The 14845-nt window shown below is 29.3% G+C and overlaps 1 protein-coding gene across 5 annotated transcripts in view; it reads left to right on the top strand.

The window, feature by feature from the left end:
* Positions 1-14845, top strand: part of nolo (ADAMTS-like no long nerve cord) — a 206766-nt gene that overhangs the window by 83505 nt on the left and 108416 nt on the right. For all 5 annotated transcript variants that reach the window (XM_089218554.1, XM_089218553.1, XM_089218555.1 and 2 more), the window contains exon 3: positions 14633-14695. In XM_089218554.1, coding sequence (XP_089074680.1) covers positions 14633-14695 — 63 coding nt within the window. The remainder of the gene's footprint in view (positions 1-14632; positions 14696-14845) is intronic.

Below are 14845 nucleotides of genomic sequence, written 5' to 3'. Positions count from 1 at the left end.
TTTTCTGCTTAAAATTCTTATATTTATGGATAGGTAAAGGATTGCAAAACTTATTTGGATACAATTTATAGACGTATCGACTGTAACACATACTTTTTTGGTTTTCCCGAGTTAATGATTATATATCATTGTATATTATTTTTTAATTACTTGTAATATAATAATAAAAACTGGAAAGTGGAGTAAATTCCTATAAAAAAAATGTATAACAGAATATTCTGTCATAGATAATTTAGTAATTTAGCTATATCATTGTCAATTTGAATAAAAATACCTGTTTCGCTAAAATTTATAAAATATTCCTATATTAAAGTGCCCCGGACAACCGCCCGGTTCGCCCGTATCGTGGGCCGGCACTGTACATATTATACTATTTGTAAATTGAGTTAAACATTAGCCTGCATGGACAATAATAATAATTAAGGGCAGAAATAATACTATTCACTTAACTCCTAATTATTACTACTTTGTCTTGTTTTAAATACTAAATCACTTTGTATATCTTTTTAAATATTAATTTAATATGTAAATATACTAATAGATAATGTACTGTTACATCCAATGGTCATAGACGCCGCGGATAGTTGTTTAATAAAAAAAAAAAAAAAAAAAAAATTAAGGGCAGTTCGAATACAATAATAATCATTGTCTCTGGTCTTCAAATCTTTGTGATGTTAAACGAGTAGATTCCGTCGTCTAGTCAGTATAGTACGGTTATTCGGCTTGTACGTAAATGTAATACCTATACGTATATAGTGGACAAAACACGAAAACGGAAAAATCCGTAGGTATACTGTACATGTTTACGACGTGCGCACGATTCCGCCGCACAAAAGGAAGGTAATTTTGCGGTGCACTTTCCACGCCATTCTCGCTACCCGGCCGTCATAATCTCCGGATGTCACGCACCTTTGATCTCCAATCATGCGCTCCTTTTGCTTTCTGTAATCATTTCATAGCATTTGTCCCGCAAACAGCCCCGGGTCAGCCGAACCTGTGCGTGAGTATATACACATGCAAACGGTTTTCCGGCATCAAGTCCTTCAAACGACGGCCGGATGGTGGGCCGCGGGTAGAAAAATCTTCCGTCTATTGTGTGCACTATACTATATAGTAGCTTCGTTATCTGCATTATTATTATTAAGTTTAACCGTCCGAGGATTCTGTGCTTGTGACATTTTCAGTAGGACACGAGCGCGTGTGTGGGTGGGCCCGCACACAAAGGCTTATTTAGTAGGTAATAAACACCGCCGAGCCAACCGCTGAGTGAAAAATATAGGTACGATAAGTATAATAACCTATAATAATAGAACCTACCACGAAATGACGTAATGTCACCATGTCATTCGCAAACGTCATTCGCTAACCGAGTAAAACACAAGAATATTACCTATGACGAAGTGAACTCTCTTCTGAAAAGAATTTAAAAATACGGTGGTCTTTTCTTTTTATTTGGGTACATTATATTTGTATTACTATGTAATGTATGAAAATCAAGAAAACTACGTTTGTATAAATTGTATGATTTGTATTCGGAAAAAAAATGAAAAGAAATTAAAACGCTGATCGACGGAGCAAACTGTAAAATCGTATATTATTTAGTTATTAATTACATAACTATATATTAAACGAACAAAAATACTTTTTCTGTAATTAATGTTCAAAAGTTAACGAGCCGAGTAAATTGTTCAATAATTCGATACTGAATCATTATGCTTGTGATTTATTTTGAATAATATTTTACGAAATAGCTTATGGCTGACTAACTGTACAAACCAAATTAATTATTTATTTATGATTATATATTTTTGTTTAAAGGATTAAAGATTGCTAATTGCAAATTTGAGTCTTATCATTTTGCAAGATTCTTAAGGTTTTAGATCACATTAATAAATTATACAATTATTGTGATGTACATATATACCACAAAATGATAAGACTCAAATTCACAACAAACAATGTTCAATAATCATTCTAACAAAAATTTATAAACAAACCTATAATATATTAATTGTATTTAATCGATGTAGGATGTAATGTTGACATAAATAGTTTAAAAAGCAAAAAGCATTTATTCTTTTACATAATTACATGTATAAGAAAAACTTTAAATACATCAATTATTTTTATTAATTTATCGTCTTGTCAGTAATTAAAAAGACAAATTAAATTTTAATTCCAAAGTTTGTATAATATTGCGTATATTACAGTTAATGCATAATAAATAATAATGTACCTAACAATATATAATATATGCAATATAGGTACTATGAAAAAATTACGTCAATTTTTCAATTATTATTATATAATTATTTAATACAGTAAATATCTTTAGTTTATAATAATATGATTTGATAACAGTGTCGTTTTAAATATTAAAGTTCTAAATAAAATTATTTGAAATAAATATATAATATTTGTGTGAATGACTTATAAGGGATGTTGTGGATATATTATCCATGATCTTTGGGACTTAATCCGGGGGCATACCTAGAACTGCAAACTTGGCAGTTTGTGCTAGGTTGATTGAAGACTTGTCTTTATATTATTCTCCATTTAAAAACGATGTCATTAGTTTTTCCACGACAGGATCTTTTTTGGCGGCTTCGGGATTTTTTAGGTAGAAACATAATAATATGCCCAATTCAAGGCAGTGTGGACGATAAGGGGGCATGTACCGTTTCCGCCAAAATTTGATGTGACCGATTCCGCCATCGCCCGTTTTCACCAATCTACCTGCTATGGTAAAATTATTATAATTATATACATTATAATAATATAATATATTATATTTTAATATTCTGTATTAATTTCAGTATTATTCGTATTATTTTCAACTTGAAGTAATTGTACGTCGTATATAATATAATAATATTAATTATTGGAAAATATATTTATAAATAATAAAGCAAATAATAATCACATAATATTTTGTTATATAGTTTTAATAAGTACAATAATAAAGTAAAAGTCACTTATTAATAAATAGATATAGTAGTTTTATGGAGTAAAAAATGTTCTTATCGGTAGTTTCAATCTTATCGATTTATATACAATGATTCCATATTTAAGTAATAAATATATATTTTATAGAGTATGTATGGATAGATACCTAATATATATTGTATGTATGTGTGTATTTAAAATTGCCACTATCATAGATTAATGTGTACAACTATGACTATCGCTTATCGCTCATTTGTATCTAACATCTCCTTATGTACCTACTAACGCATCATGTGTACGTAGTTTTAGTGAATTGAAATTAATTAAAACATTTTTACGATCGATGATGAACCAAAACACTTAAAATTTATGAACTATGAATAATAATAATTATTATTCCATAGCAGGTAGATTGGTGGAAACGGGAATCGAACCTTTTTTAAATTGGCGAAAACGGGCGATGGCGGAATCGGTCATTTCAAATTTTGGCGGAAACGGGTAATTCCCTGATAAGGTGCGTTATTGAAAGCTGTTCTAAAAAATCAGTTAATTCTGTATTTCCTGCATTCATTAGGTCGAATGATTGAGGTATGTTGTCCCAGATAAGCCTCTAGACTTTAGTCTAGATTGAGGAGACATCGTCCACTATTTGATGGATGGAGCCCACACTAATGTTGGGGCTATGGACCAATTGCGCCTAAAACAAAATTTGTATTTAAGGGTCAATATACCAATTGCGCTGCATATATTTTTGGGTCAGTGTACCAATTGCGCTGCATATATTTTTGGGTCAGTGTACCAATTGCGCTTCTTATATTTTACGGTCAATATACCAATTGCGCTTGTATTAAAATTTGCCTGATATTTATTGATCAATTGATTACTAGCTAAAGTGACTGGTTTTAATATATTTTATACCAGTATCGGGAATTTTATGAAACATTATTATTATCACGCACATATTTTGATCACGGAAGTATGCATTTGAGTGATGTACGAAAATTGTATTATATATTTTTTTAAATTAGCATATTATTATTATACCTCGTGGTGACTAAATGAATTATTTTAATATCTTAATGTAGGCAATTGTTCTTTTATACTTATGATGATTATATTCTCCTTTCCTCGTAGTGAAAAAATGTATTATTGAACAAATATATTATTCTGTAAACTAACCAAATTATATTATTCTAAATTGTAATGCCATGTTCAAATTATAATTAAAAAAAAATATTATTATTATTAAAGCATGCAAAATACAAATATCATGTAAACATCATATAAACTCAAAATCTTATTACTTTATGATTTAACCACCTATTCTCTGATTATTATTAATATTATTTTATTTTAGATTTCATTGACTAAACTGCATAAACCTTGTAAAACTGTATAATACATGTAAAAAATGTATAGAGCGCAATTGGTCTATCGACCCTAACATTTTTAGAGCGCAATTGGTCTATCGACCCTAAAATTTTTAGAGCGCAATTGGTATATCGACCCTTAAATGTTTAGAGCGCAATTGGTATATGAAAAGGTAATTTTAAGCGCAATTGGTAAACTCCCAATGTTGGTTGAACAATTTGACCTTTGCCATTCTAGAATAGTTTTTTGGTTTCATTTAATGTTGGAAGGATCCAATTCATGCCATAGAAGTGAGGTCACGTCAAGAGCGTGTTTACCGATGTACTATTATAAATATTTCGTTTAGGGGGTCATAGAATTTATCCGTATTGAAAAGTGTTGTATATATGCATGGGTGAAAAGGTTGAGATGTGTTGAACAAACCAAGCCTATCACCATAATATACAAAAAAAAATTTTTTAAATATTTATAATGTCCTAAAATTAAGAATAAATTCCACGAGAAGATTCTCCTTTCTTGTTTATGCTTTCGGTATAACGGCTTCTTATCTATATGTGGCTTGGTAGCTTGCAGACGATTAGTAGATACATGTAATTTTTTTAATGCCATTGCTCCATGATTTTAGTTTTTTTTATCATTGTTTACGGACATTTTGGTCAGTTAAGGAACTTTTTGAGTTAATTTCTATATATTTTAGGTAAATGTTTTATTTTAAACTCCCCCCCCCCCCCCCAAAAAAAAAGGATTGCCAAGTCTCAATAATATCTGATACACGGTTATTTCACCGATTGCGCGCTTTAACAAATTCATCGTACACGTGTTTATTCAGTCTGTATTAAATCCGGAGTTAAATTACGAAAAAATTAAATCATATTATTGACTCATATCTTTTAAAGTTGTTTCAAACAAAATATCTTACATATAACGATAAAAATTGTTCCTGGTATTCAATCGTTATCATTTTATCAAATCAACTATCGAATTTTAATTACTTCACGATAGGTACTCACGATGAAATGGCATCGTATGTAATATAGTTAAAAAGAATGGATGGGGTAGCTTAGACAATATTCGTATGATCTAAGACTCCAAAATTTATAACTATGTTATATGTCCCGCCAACTCCGCAAACAGTCTTGGTAATCCACCGAGATTATTAAGAGGCGCTGATGTCACGATTTAACTAGCACATAAATAACTGTATAAATTTAAAAAAAAAATCGTTTACGTACATATGTACGAGTATATATGTATATAATGTAAAATAGTCAAACAACATCACATTGAGTGTTACTGCTGGGTAGCTACTCCCCTTACGATTTCGCAGTCAACTTGCACATTTCCGCTCATATGCTTATTATTGTAACTACTATTTATTAGTTTATTACAGATTGTATAATATAGGTAATATTCTAATAAATGTTTAAAAAAAAAAATTATATGTCAAGCACTATTATGTTATGGATATTTTCCATTATTTATAAATTAGATTTTATTTAAGTCTATCTTTGATCCGACATGTCTCATCCTAGAAATAAATGTTGGTTATTTTATTTAAGTATAATGATGTGTTTACATATCATTAAAACGAATTAAATAAATTTATTTTTTTATTATTGCGTTATTACAAAACGTAAGTTAAGTTCACTTAAAATTAAAATATTAATTTATGATTATTATTAATTTCAGTAAATTGACGTGTTTTAGTTACTTTTGCTCAGTGTGCAAGAGGTAATATTTATGAAAAGAGAATATAATTATTAAATACATCAAAAACAATCATTTTTGGGGGTAAAGGAGTGGTGTTAATATGAATTCGATTATTTATATAATACATTTAAGTAAATACATTTATTTAAAAAAAACAAAACATTTGCGTTCTAAAATTAACCTAACTCTCTGCAACTTTTGCTGGTCGTATGTTATAAACACTCTCGGCTATAAGCGAGGAAGTTGAATATCAATATTTGTATTATATCAACAACCATGTTATAAGCAAACGTGGTGACGAAGTGCACGTACCAGTGTGTGCATAATATTCTAACCTAATTCAAAACGTGTTTGTAGTGTAGAATACTCATTCGTATTTGTTGACCTTTCCAACCGCATGCGTGTAAACTTTAGTAATTAAAATGTTTAATCATATCGCACAGGATTAAAGGTAGCGTTTCACGTTTACCATAAAACTACCCCCGCTCTCCGTTACAAATGTTGCATTTTTGTTAATTTCGTTTGAACGTAGCCTGTAATAGTTGTATAAACCAACTTGATCAGCGGGTGTAAATCCGTGGAAATTGCACCAAATTAAATTAACAGCTGCCTCGGTAAGTGTTTAATGATAATCATAAAAACAATCACATATTATAACAGTGTGTCGCGAGTGCTTCAAAAAACTTTCGTGCCACATCTGATAAGTGGCGCTTTTGACCTTATTTTGTTTTTTTTTTTTTTTTTAAATAGCGTTCCTAATATAATCATGCCATTTTCTTTTTCATCATCAGGCTACTTTTCTAGTAGTTAAAAGTAAAAACTAAATACTTTATATGTGTATGTATTTGATGATACCTATATAATTTGTATGGTAAATATAAATGGTTGAAGTGTTATATTATGCTTATTAATAGTTAAATAAATTTTACAAAAAAATAGGAAATTGAAAATATCTTTTGTCGACTATATTATATGCATTATGATGGATTTCCTAACATACCAATTTGGTTTTTTATGCATCGGCTGATGGAGTATTTGTAAATTTAATACAAGACCAATAAGACGCAGAAAAAAATAGGGTTGCCAAATTACATCCTTTACTAAATCCCAAACGGCACCCCGACTTGTGACACTAGATCGCTATAAAACCGGTTATGTGTTGTAAAGGGCGTCAACATGCTCTAGTGCTGTAATAATATTGTTCTATGCATGCATGTATCGTCATTAAAATGAAAATTGAATTAACTCGCGTTATCATACGAACGTTTGTTATAATAACGTTTTCGCCGAACGAATATAATTTTTTTTTTTGTCGTTCCCGCGAGACTCGTAGCAGTTGAAATGCGTATCACTTTTGTACGCAAACCGGAACGGCTTAAAAAACTGTTTGGCATGAAACTCGGCAGAGCAAACTGATATGATGCGGAGAAAATATAATTATTATCATTATAATAACAAAGGTGATCGTAAAAATACGCTTTATTTTTTAGCAGACGCAAATCGAACGGCGTTTACTGCGTATTGCTCAAAAGTGAGTAATAAATGTTGAGCGCATGTTGTTCACAAGAGTGGAGAAATTTTAACTGCAATTATTATTATAATAATGATAAATTGTATATTTATATAATGTAATACTACTATCAGTAGTTTTACACATGGGAGTTCACCTGAAATCGCGTTTAAAATTACCCATCCATATTAAACCAATTATATTGCACTCGGTCATTTTCAGGGTTGTTGGATGATAAAATTCTGTATATTCATTACTTATCTCATATTATTAATATTAACTACGCAAAGTTTATTAATAACGCAATGCAACGAACCAATGAGAGATAAATAATAAGAAATAGATAAATTACTAGCGATAATTAAAAATTTGCGACGTCTGAATAGGTATCAATCAAGCTCATGATTGTATTGGTTCCAATGACATTTATAAGAGTCCACCGCCATCGAGTTAAACAATATTGGTTGCAAATCCGCAATTACCGTTTTAAATGCAAGAATTAATCAATTTATTAGTAATATACGTTTTCATAAAATATATATTTATAAATTCTATAGTACGGTACTATATATTTTTGAGGGTTAATAATTCTTCTAAATTGAATTCTCGTTAAAAATGTGAATGCTAATATCATCTTCAATGAATCCATACCTTGCTATTTGGCTCTTCTCATATTTTATCCATCACATCATCCTTTATAACATTTTCCATGTCTATTGCTTCTGGACAATTACTAGTATTTTTTTACATAGAATTTTTATATATTATATACCGTAACTATGTTATCAAAAATAAGGTACACTCTATCACTTAATTAATATACTTCTCAGTGTCCAATAAATATGTATGCATTCTTTTTGCGGTAAATGAAACTAGACTGTTGGATTATAAGTTCCTATCACTTACAATTTTTAACTCTTGTATTTTGAACATGCACAGCAAATTAACTTTTTTTGTGTACTGTGTTCTTGTGGACAATGTGTTAGTAGTTTCGTACTGAACAATTATTCCATCAAAATATACGACAGAGTAAAAATCTATGATAATATTTTTATGCCCACAATTATTCTGCATGAAACTCGGACGCACCGAAAACAATTTTCGCATGCAATTCGGTTGTTATGATTATTAATCATTATCTACCGTATGCGATTCGGATGCACCTACGGCTGCAGGAATATCACAATCCACAATGATAGCTATTAACAGGGTTTAGGGTGTGTATACATGGGTACCTATAATATTGTACTCTGCGATTTTAGGACATGTCTTTTCGTTTGGCTTTCGCTGGTGAAATATAATAATAATAATAATAATAATAATAAAGGGAGACCTCATTAGACCAAATCGCGGCCGCACCAGAGTTGGATTTCAAAGCCTTTTATGCGCAGGGCCCTTCATTATTAAGGAGATCTTATTAAAAGATAGCACTGCAGGTTCGTCTTTTCACCATGAACTACTACTACCTGTATAATACACTACCACTAAACTACTCAGCCACTACAGTTACTATAACTACTATTATACTATCATACTACTAATTATAATAATAAACACGACTGCTGCGACTGCGATAACAGTAATTAAATATTAATATTTCAACCTGGGTATTTATAATATTGTATACTGGGTGATTCACCGACCATGTTCGCCCCAATTTTTGCCTTTAATTAAGAAATTATTCAAATTTTACACAAATAACTATACCTCATATCTTCCAAACACATATAAAATGGTATCTATTATACTTACTATACTTGCATGTAAATTTAAATTACTCAAAAACTAGTCTTTCAAATTTTGATTTTGAACATTTGAAGAAAAAAACTAATCCGTTAAATAATTTACACTAGAAGGGAGATTTCATTTGAAAAACAAAAGTTTTTGTCTCCAAATTATAATCTTTAAGTGGGTAGTCGAAAAATATCTTAAACATCTTATTAATTTGAATATATAATTTATGCAAAACATTATGTAAATCTTAGACGTACGTCTATAATAATTGTAACTGGGTTCGCCCGTATAAATAAATAAATAAAAATAAATAAGTAGGTACCTATTACATAATTTATTATAATATTTAAAAACTGCAAAACCCATATTTTGAAAAAGTGTATAATAGAAGAATACCGGTGAAACACCCTGTATATAGTGTACGTATTTACGAAAACAACGGTGTAGTAGCTGCTTAGCACAACAGATATTGTTCAGCGACGGAAACATTAACGAAAAACGCAGAAGAGACTTCATTAAGCCACCACCGTGTTATATTGTACAACGACAATTCAATTTCCAAAACCACGAGGGCGCGTAAACAGGTCACTAAAACTCAACTGATTAGTTACGTTTAATTATTATTATTATTATTATTATTACACATTATTATATAGATAGGTACATTTTCGACCCTTCCACTCGAAACCATGAGACTTGTTATATATAGGTATATATATAGAAATATGACGACTTTTTCGGGAACACGCTAAACGCCATTGTGTATACATAATATTTAAATAAGTGTACCTACTGACTTTTATAAATAACGAGTATTATACATATATAAATTCCACTTTTTCGGATATTCAGTGTTTGTTCGTTTATTTTATTCCATTTTGTCGGTCAATTACGAGGGTTCACGGCATACCCTACCACCCTACACCAGAATACGCGAGATCTTTCAGCTCGGGATTGTGTTCGATTAACACACGCTCACACACGCTCACACACGTTAAATCTGAATAATGGAAAACGGTTTTTTTTTTTTTGCTGTTGCTGTTGCTGCTGCTGATGTTGATAATGATGTATACAACATTTTAATGCTCGTTTTTTACATTGTACTTTTTATCTCTTCTCGTCCATCCTTTGTACACATGTTTTGCATTATTCCGCGTGTTGTGCATGGACAAACACAGACAATTCCAATAATATATTATCCGTATATCGAAGTATTATATTATTACTTACTAGAGCGACTTTATCGATTCTTTAGCTAGTTAAACATTAGAGTTTTTGTTTTGTGTTTTTTTTTTTTTTAATATTATTATACTGCACACACACTTTGACTAATTGTGCACCTAGCGTAATGCACAAAGTGATTTTTCAAGCATTTCCATTTTCCACTCTCTTTTAAATTGTATTACCTAATAATAAATTAATTCAAAATAAGGTTCTTAGAATTTATATAATAATATAAACTCAAATACCACGAGGCACGAATATTTAAATACTTAGATTTTTGTACTATTTAAGGATGATGTCTTGTAACATAACAAACTTTTTTCAAAAGATATTTGCTTTTTTTTATGTAATTTGTTGATTAGGTATACGATTTTTTTGTTAAAAAATGTGTTGTATCTTAATCGAAATTTAAATGACTAGATTTTAAATTTTTAAACTTTATTTATATTAAGGACTTAAAGTCCCTAAAATAATGATCTTACATGAAACATAAAATATATTATGCAATATATATTAGAGTACTTACGACCTTTTTTACAAATTATAAAATGTTAATAAACATATTAAAGCTACTTTAAAACCATCATACTTCTTATATTTTTTAAATTTATTCTATTATAATGGCTTATTACCCTTAGTATCTACACAAAGTTTAATTACTCAGTAACTTCTTATTAGAATTTCAATTTGTGTGATATATAATTTCTTTAAAATCCCCAAAAAAATTATGTGCTTAACAATTTCTAATAAAAAAGATGTTTAGATCTGTTCATTTAAGTTAAAACCTAAATATTTGGTATTATATGATATTTATAAACACGTTTTCAAAATTCAAAAAATAATAAATGGAACGAAATAAGCATAAAAGCATAGTTAAACTTTAATCTGAATGCTCAGTGTATCATGTTGTAACTAATAATTATTAGTTTTTCATGGAAACTTTGAATAATTACACCTTCTTTTTTGCATTTGGAAAAACTACCCAATAATGAATAATATATTATTAGATAATTTTTGAAATTATTTTAATATTTAAATTGGTTATTTTTCATTTAATATGTTGGGGTGGACAATAGGTGGACGTAACGACGTCACTAAGTATACATGAATGATGGTTGATATATATATATATATATATATATATATATACTTATTATATATAATTTAATTATTAAGTGATAACGTATGTAGCTTGATCTGATAAAGAAAATGGATTTTATGTACTAACGGTTAAAACGGACAATGCAATGACGATAATATTAACGTAATAATTTACGCTTATAATACGTTTACTATACACTAGAAAAATGTAGGTAATATTATTGTAAAATATTAAGTTTTGCAATTCAATTAAAACAATAAATATAATATAATATTACGTACAGTGTAGCATTCATACTCGTATACTCGTAGTTTACACATTTTATTTATTTTATAACTTTATGTATAGGTATATATAAAATTACTCAATAAATTCGGTTTAGGGGTGATTCATCAAATGGAGTGTGTTAATAGCATACCTATAATATATGTATAACGGTGTTAGTAGATATTAAGCAGAGATCATAGTTCAATACATATTATTATAGTTGCAATGTTGTTCATAATAAATAGTTACCTATATATGAACCAAAAAGTAAAAAGTACCTAGTGTTACCGGTCTGTACTTAAGATAAAGTAAATCAGTTACTCGAATATTGCTTTTAGGTGTATATATTATTTTTACTATATATTTTTGCAGCTAGTTTGCAATGGCGCTGATGGTGTATTACACAATTAAATTCAAATATATGAGATTGTTGTTATTACAGCGATCGTTCAAAGACCTAATGGGAGAGAGAAACGGGATGATGCTAATAAATAAGATTAGCGAAGCGCTAACTTACAGCGGTCGTATACTCAACCCCTTCCGGTCGCTTGTGTGTTATATAATGTATATATTATTGCATATTTTGAACATTTCTCTCTCCATCTACATTAAAATATTAAGGACTTACAACAGTGCAGTTGGTGCTCATCTCTCGTTGGAAATTGAACGCCGCGAATACAGCATAATATTTATTACATTATCAATAAACAAATAAACATTTATCGTAGTCCAACCCAAAAGCCACGTATGCATCAAATCTATATTCGACAGTCCTATATAAATACTAAATAGTAAACAATAAACAATATCAATCGAAAATAATATGCACAAGACATTTGTGCATAATTATGCGCAGAACAATAATAATGTATTTTTTAATGAAAGGCCAAATAAATACATCATATTACGTTTTATTTTATTTTATGCAATTCGATTTATACAAAAAAAAAACAATATTATAATATTATTCTTGTAATTATTACACTGTTCTATGCAGTATTGGAATTTGGCATTAATTAATTCTACACACAAAATTCAAAGTGAACGAATTAAATTTTGTGTATTATATGTGTGTATGTAACATCCATTGCATGCGTGTGATTCTCTGTATCACCACTTGCATTCACTATTTATGTGGTTATTTTTTTTTTCATATACATAACAGAACTATAACTTTGGGGTAGTTTTTATTTTTTTCAACAGTACAAAATTTATAATTTGTTTACAAAAATGCACTACCTTTTAAAGTTAATAGTTAATCGAATAAAATATTCGAGTTGTGTTGAGTATCCGAACAACAAAAACACTACACCGAACAGATGAATATAAATATGAACTGAAAGGAGTTAGTTATAGCACAAACCGTTATTATTTTGTTTAATGTGCCAAGAGTTGTAGGCACCTCTACTGACTTATAGGGACCACTCGTTTATTATTAAGTTGTAAATGTTTTCAAACACATTTTAGTAATTATTCGGTTTTAATTTGATTAAATTACATACTTACGACCTTTTGAAAAGTGGATGTATGAAGTACTGTTAATATAATATAATTATGTTACGTTGAAATTGTAGTGCTGCAACCGTTGTAACGAAGAAAAATAGTCGCCTGGTTAGTGTAATTGCATTAATTTTTTTTTTTCAATGATAAATTAAACTACCTGTACAACAGAAAAAAATTAGTTAAAAATAAAATTGAATAATAGCCAATAGGTCCATTATATTATTCATCGGTAGCTAATAATTAAAAACTAATATTTATTTTTCCTAAGCCCGTTTAATAGCCACGTATAACGACAAATAATATGAAATACGTGAACGGTGTATAGGTATCTCATAATGAATATTCAAATTCAAAATCATAAACCAATTCTATCAATATTTGTAACAATAAAATAAAATCATAAAATCATAAAACCAATATAATATGCTATTTTAAATTTAAATCAGAATCAACAAAAAAAAAAATCCGATAAATCAAATAAATTGAAATCGAAATCGAAAATTTTCATTTCGATTTCAAGCCCTTACTATATAAAATATATATTTATATATCAAACATTTTAATACAACTAACAGGATGAAGTTTTGGATTCGAAAAATAAACTAATAGTCATGTGTAATTTAACTATTTAAGTGACAGATATTGTAACATTTGTAATATTTGTATACAGAATACATAAGTGTAGGGTGTAGGCCATAACGCAAAGCTACCAATTCGTCGTATGGTCGGTGAAACGATGTATTATACAGCGGCGTTTTCACCGCGATGCCGTTTCGGGATTTTCGGGAGCTCGTGTAAACAGCAATAAATATTACTTCCGTCTGGAATATCAAATCGGATGGAGAATATAATACAATTTCTACCACCGCCACACACTACACGTGTATTGTACATTGATCATAAAATATATTTTTTGTCTTCATATTATATATGTTTCCGATACGCAAGTGAAAAAAAAAAATAGAGAGAAAAAGTTGTTTTCCCCTTCTTTATTTTTTCTCGGCATACTTTTGACTGTACGCGCGTGCAGCGGGAACCGCGGTACACCCCGTACAACCGAAAACTTTGCTCTTATACGAAAGCTCCTCTGGCAACTAGGAAAAAAAATTATTTATCGACGTGATTTCTGTCTTTATATATTATACACGAAAAGAAAATACATTTTTTACTTACGCGCGTTTAACTTTTTTGGTACTGTGCTTATTATTATTATATTTATTTATTTATTGTGTTATTATGATGCGTTTTCCGTTTTATTTTTTCAGTTAATACTATCGACGACCAAAGCTTGGAACTCTGCGAACTCGAACACATCTTACATGGACGACGTAAGTAATTTATTTCTAATCTATATTTTATATATAAATAATACTGACTGCTGTATATATATATATATATATATAGGTATAGCTAATAGATAGATGCGCGTTCGTAGTTCGTACACAGTTAAGACTTGTTAAGGTTTTAATATCCTTTAA

The sequence above is a fragment of the Diuraphis noxia genome, unplaced genomic scaffold (assembly GCF_037042655.1).
Source record: "Diuraphis noxia isolate RWA-SAM2 unplaced genomic scaffold, SU_Dnox_SAM2 contig0002, whole genome shotgun sequence".
Taxonomy (NCBI): domain Eukaryota; kingdom Metazoa; phylum Arthropoda; class Insecta; order Hemiptera; family Aphididae; genus Diuraphis; species Diuraphis noxia.
The sequence above is the reverse complement of the archived record's forward strand: the minus strand, read 5'-3'. Positions and strand labels throughout refer to the sequence as shown.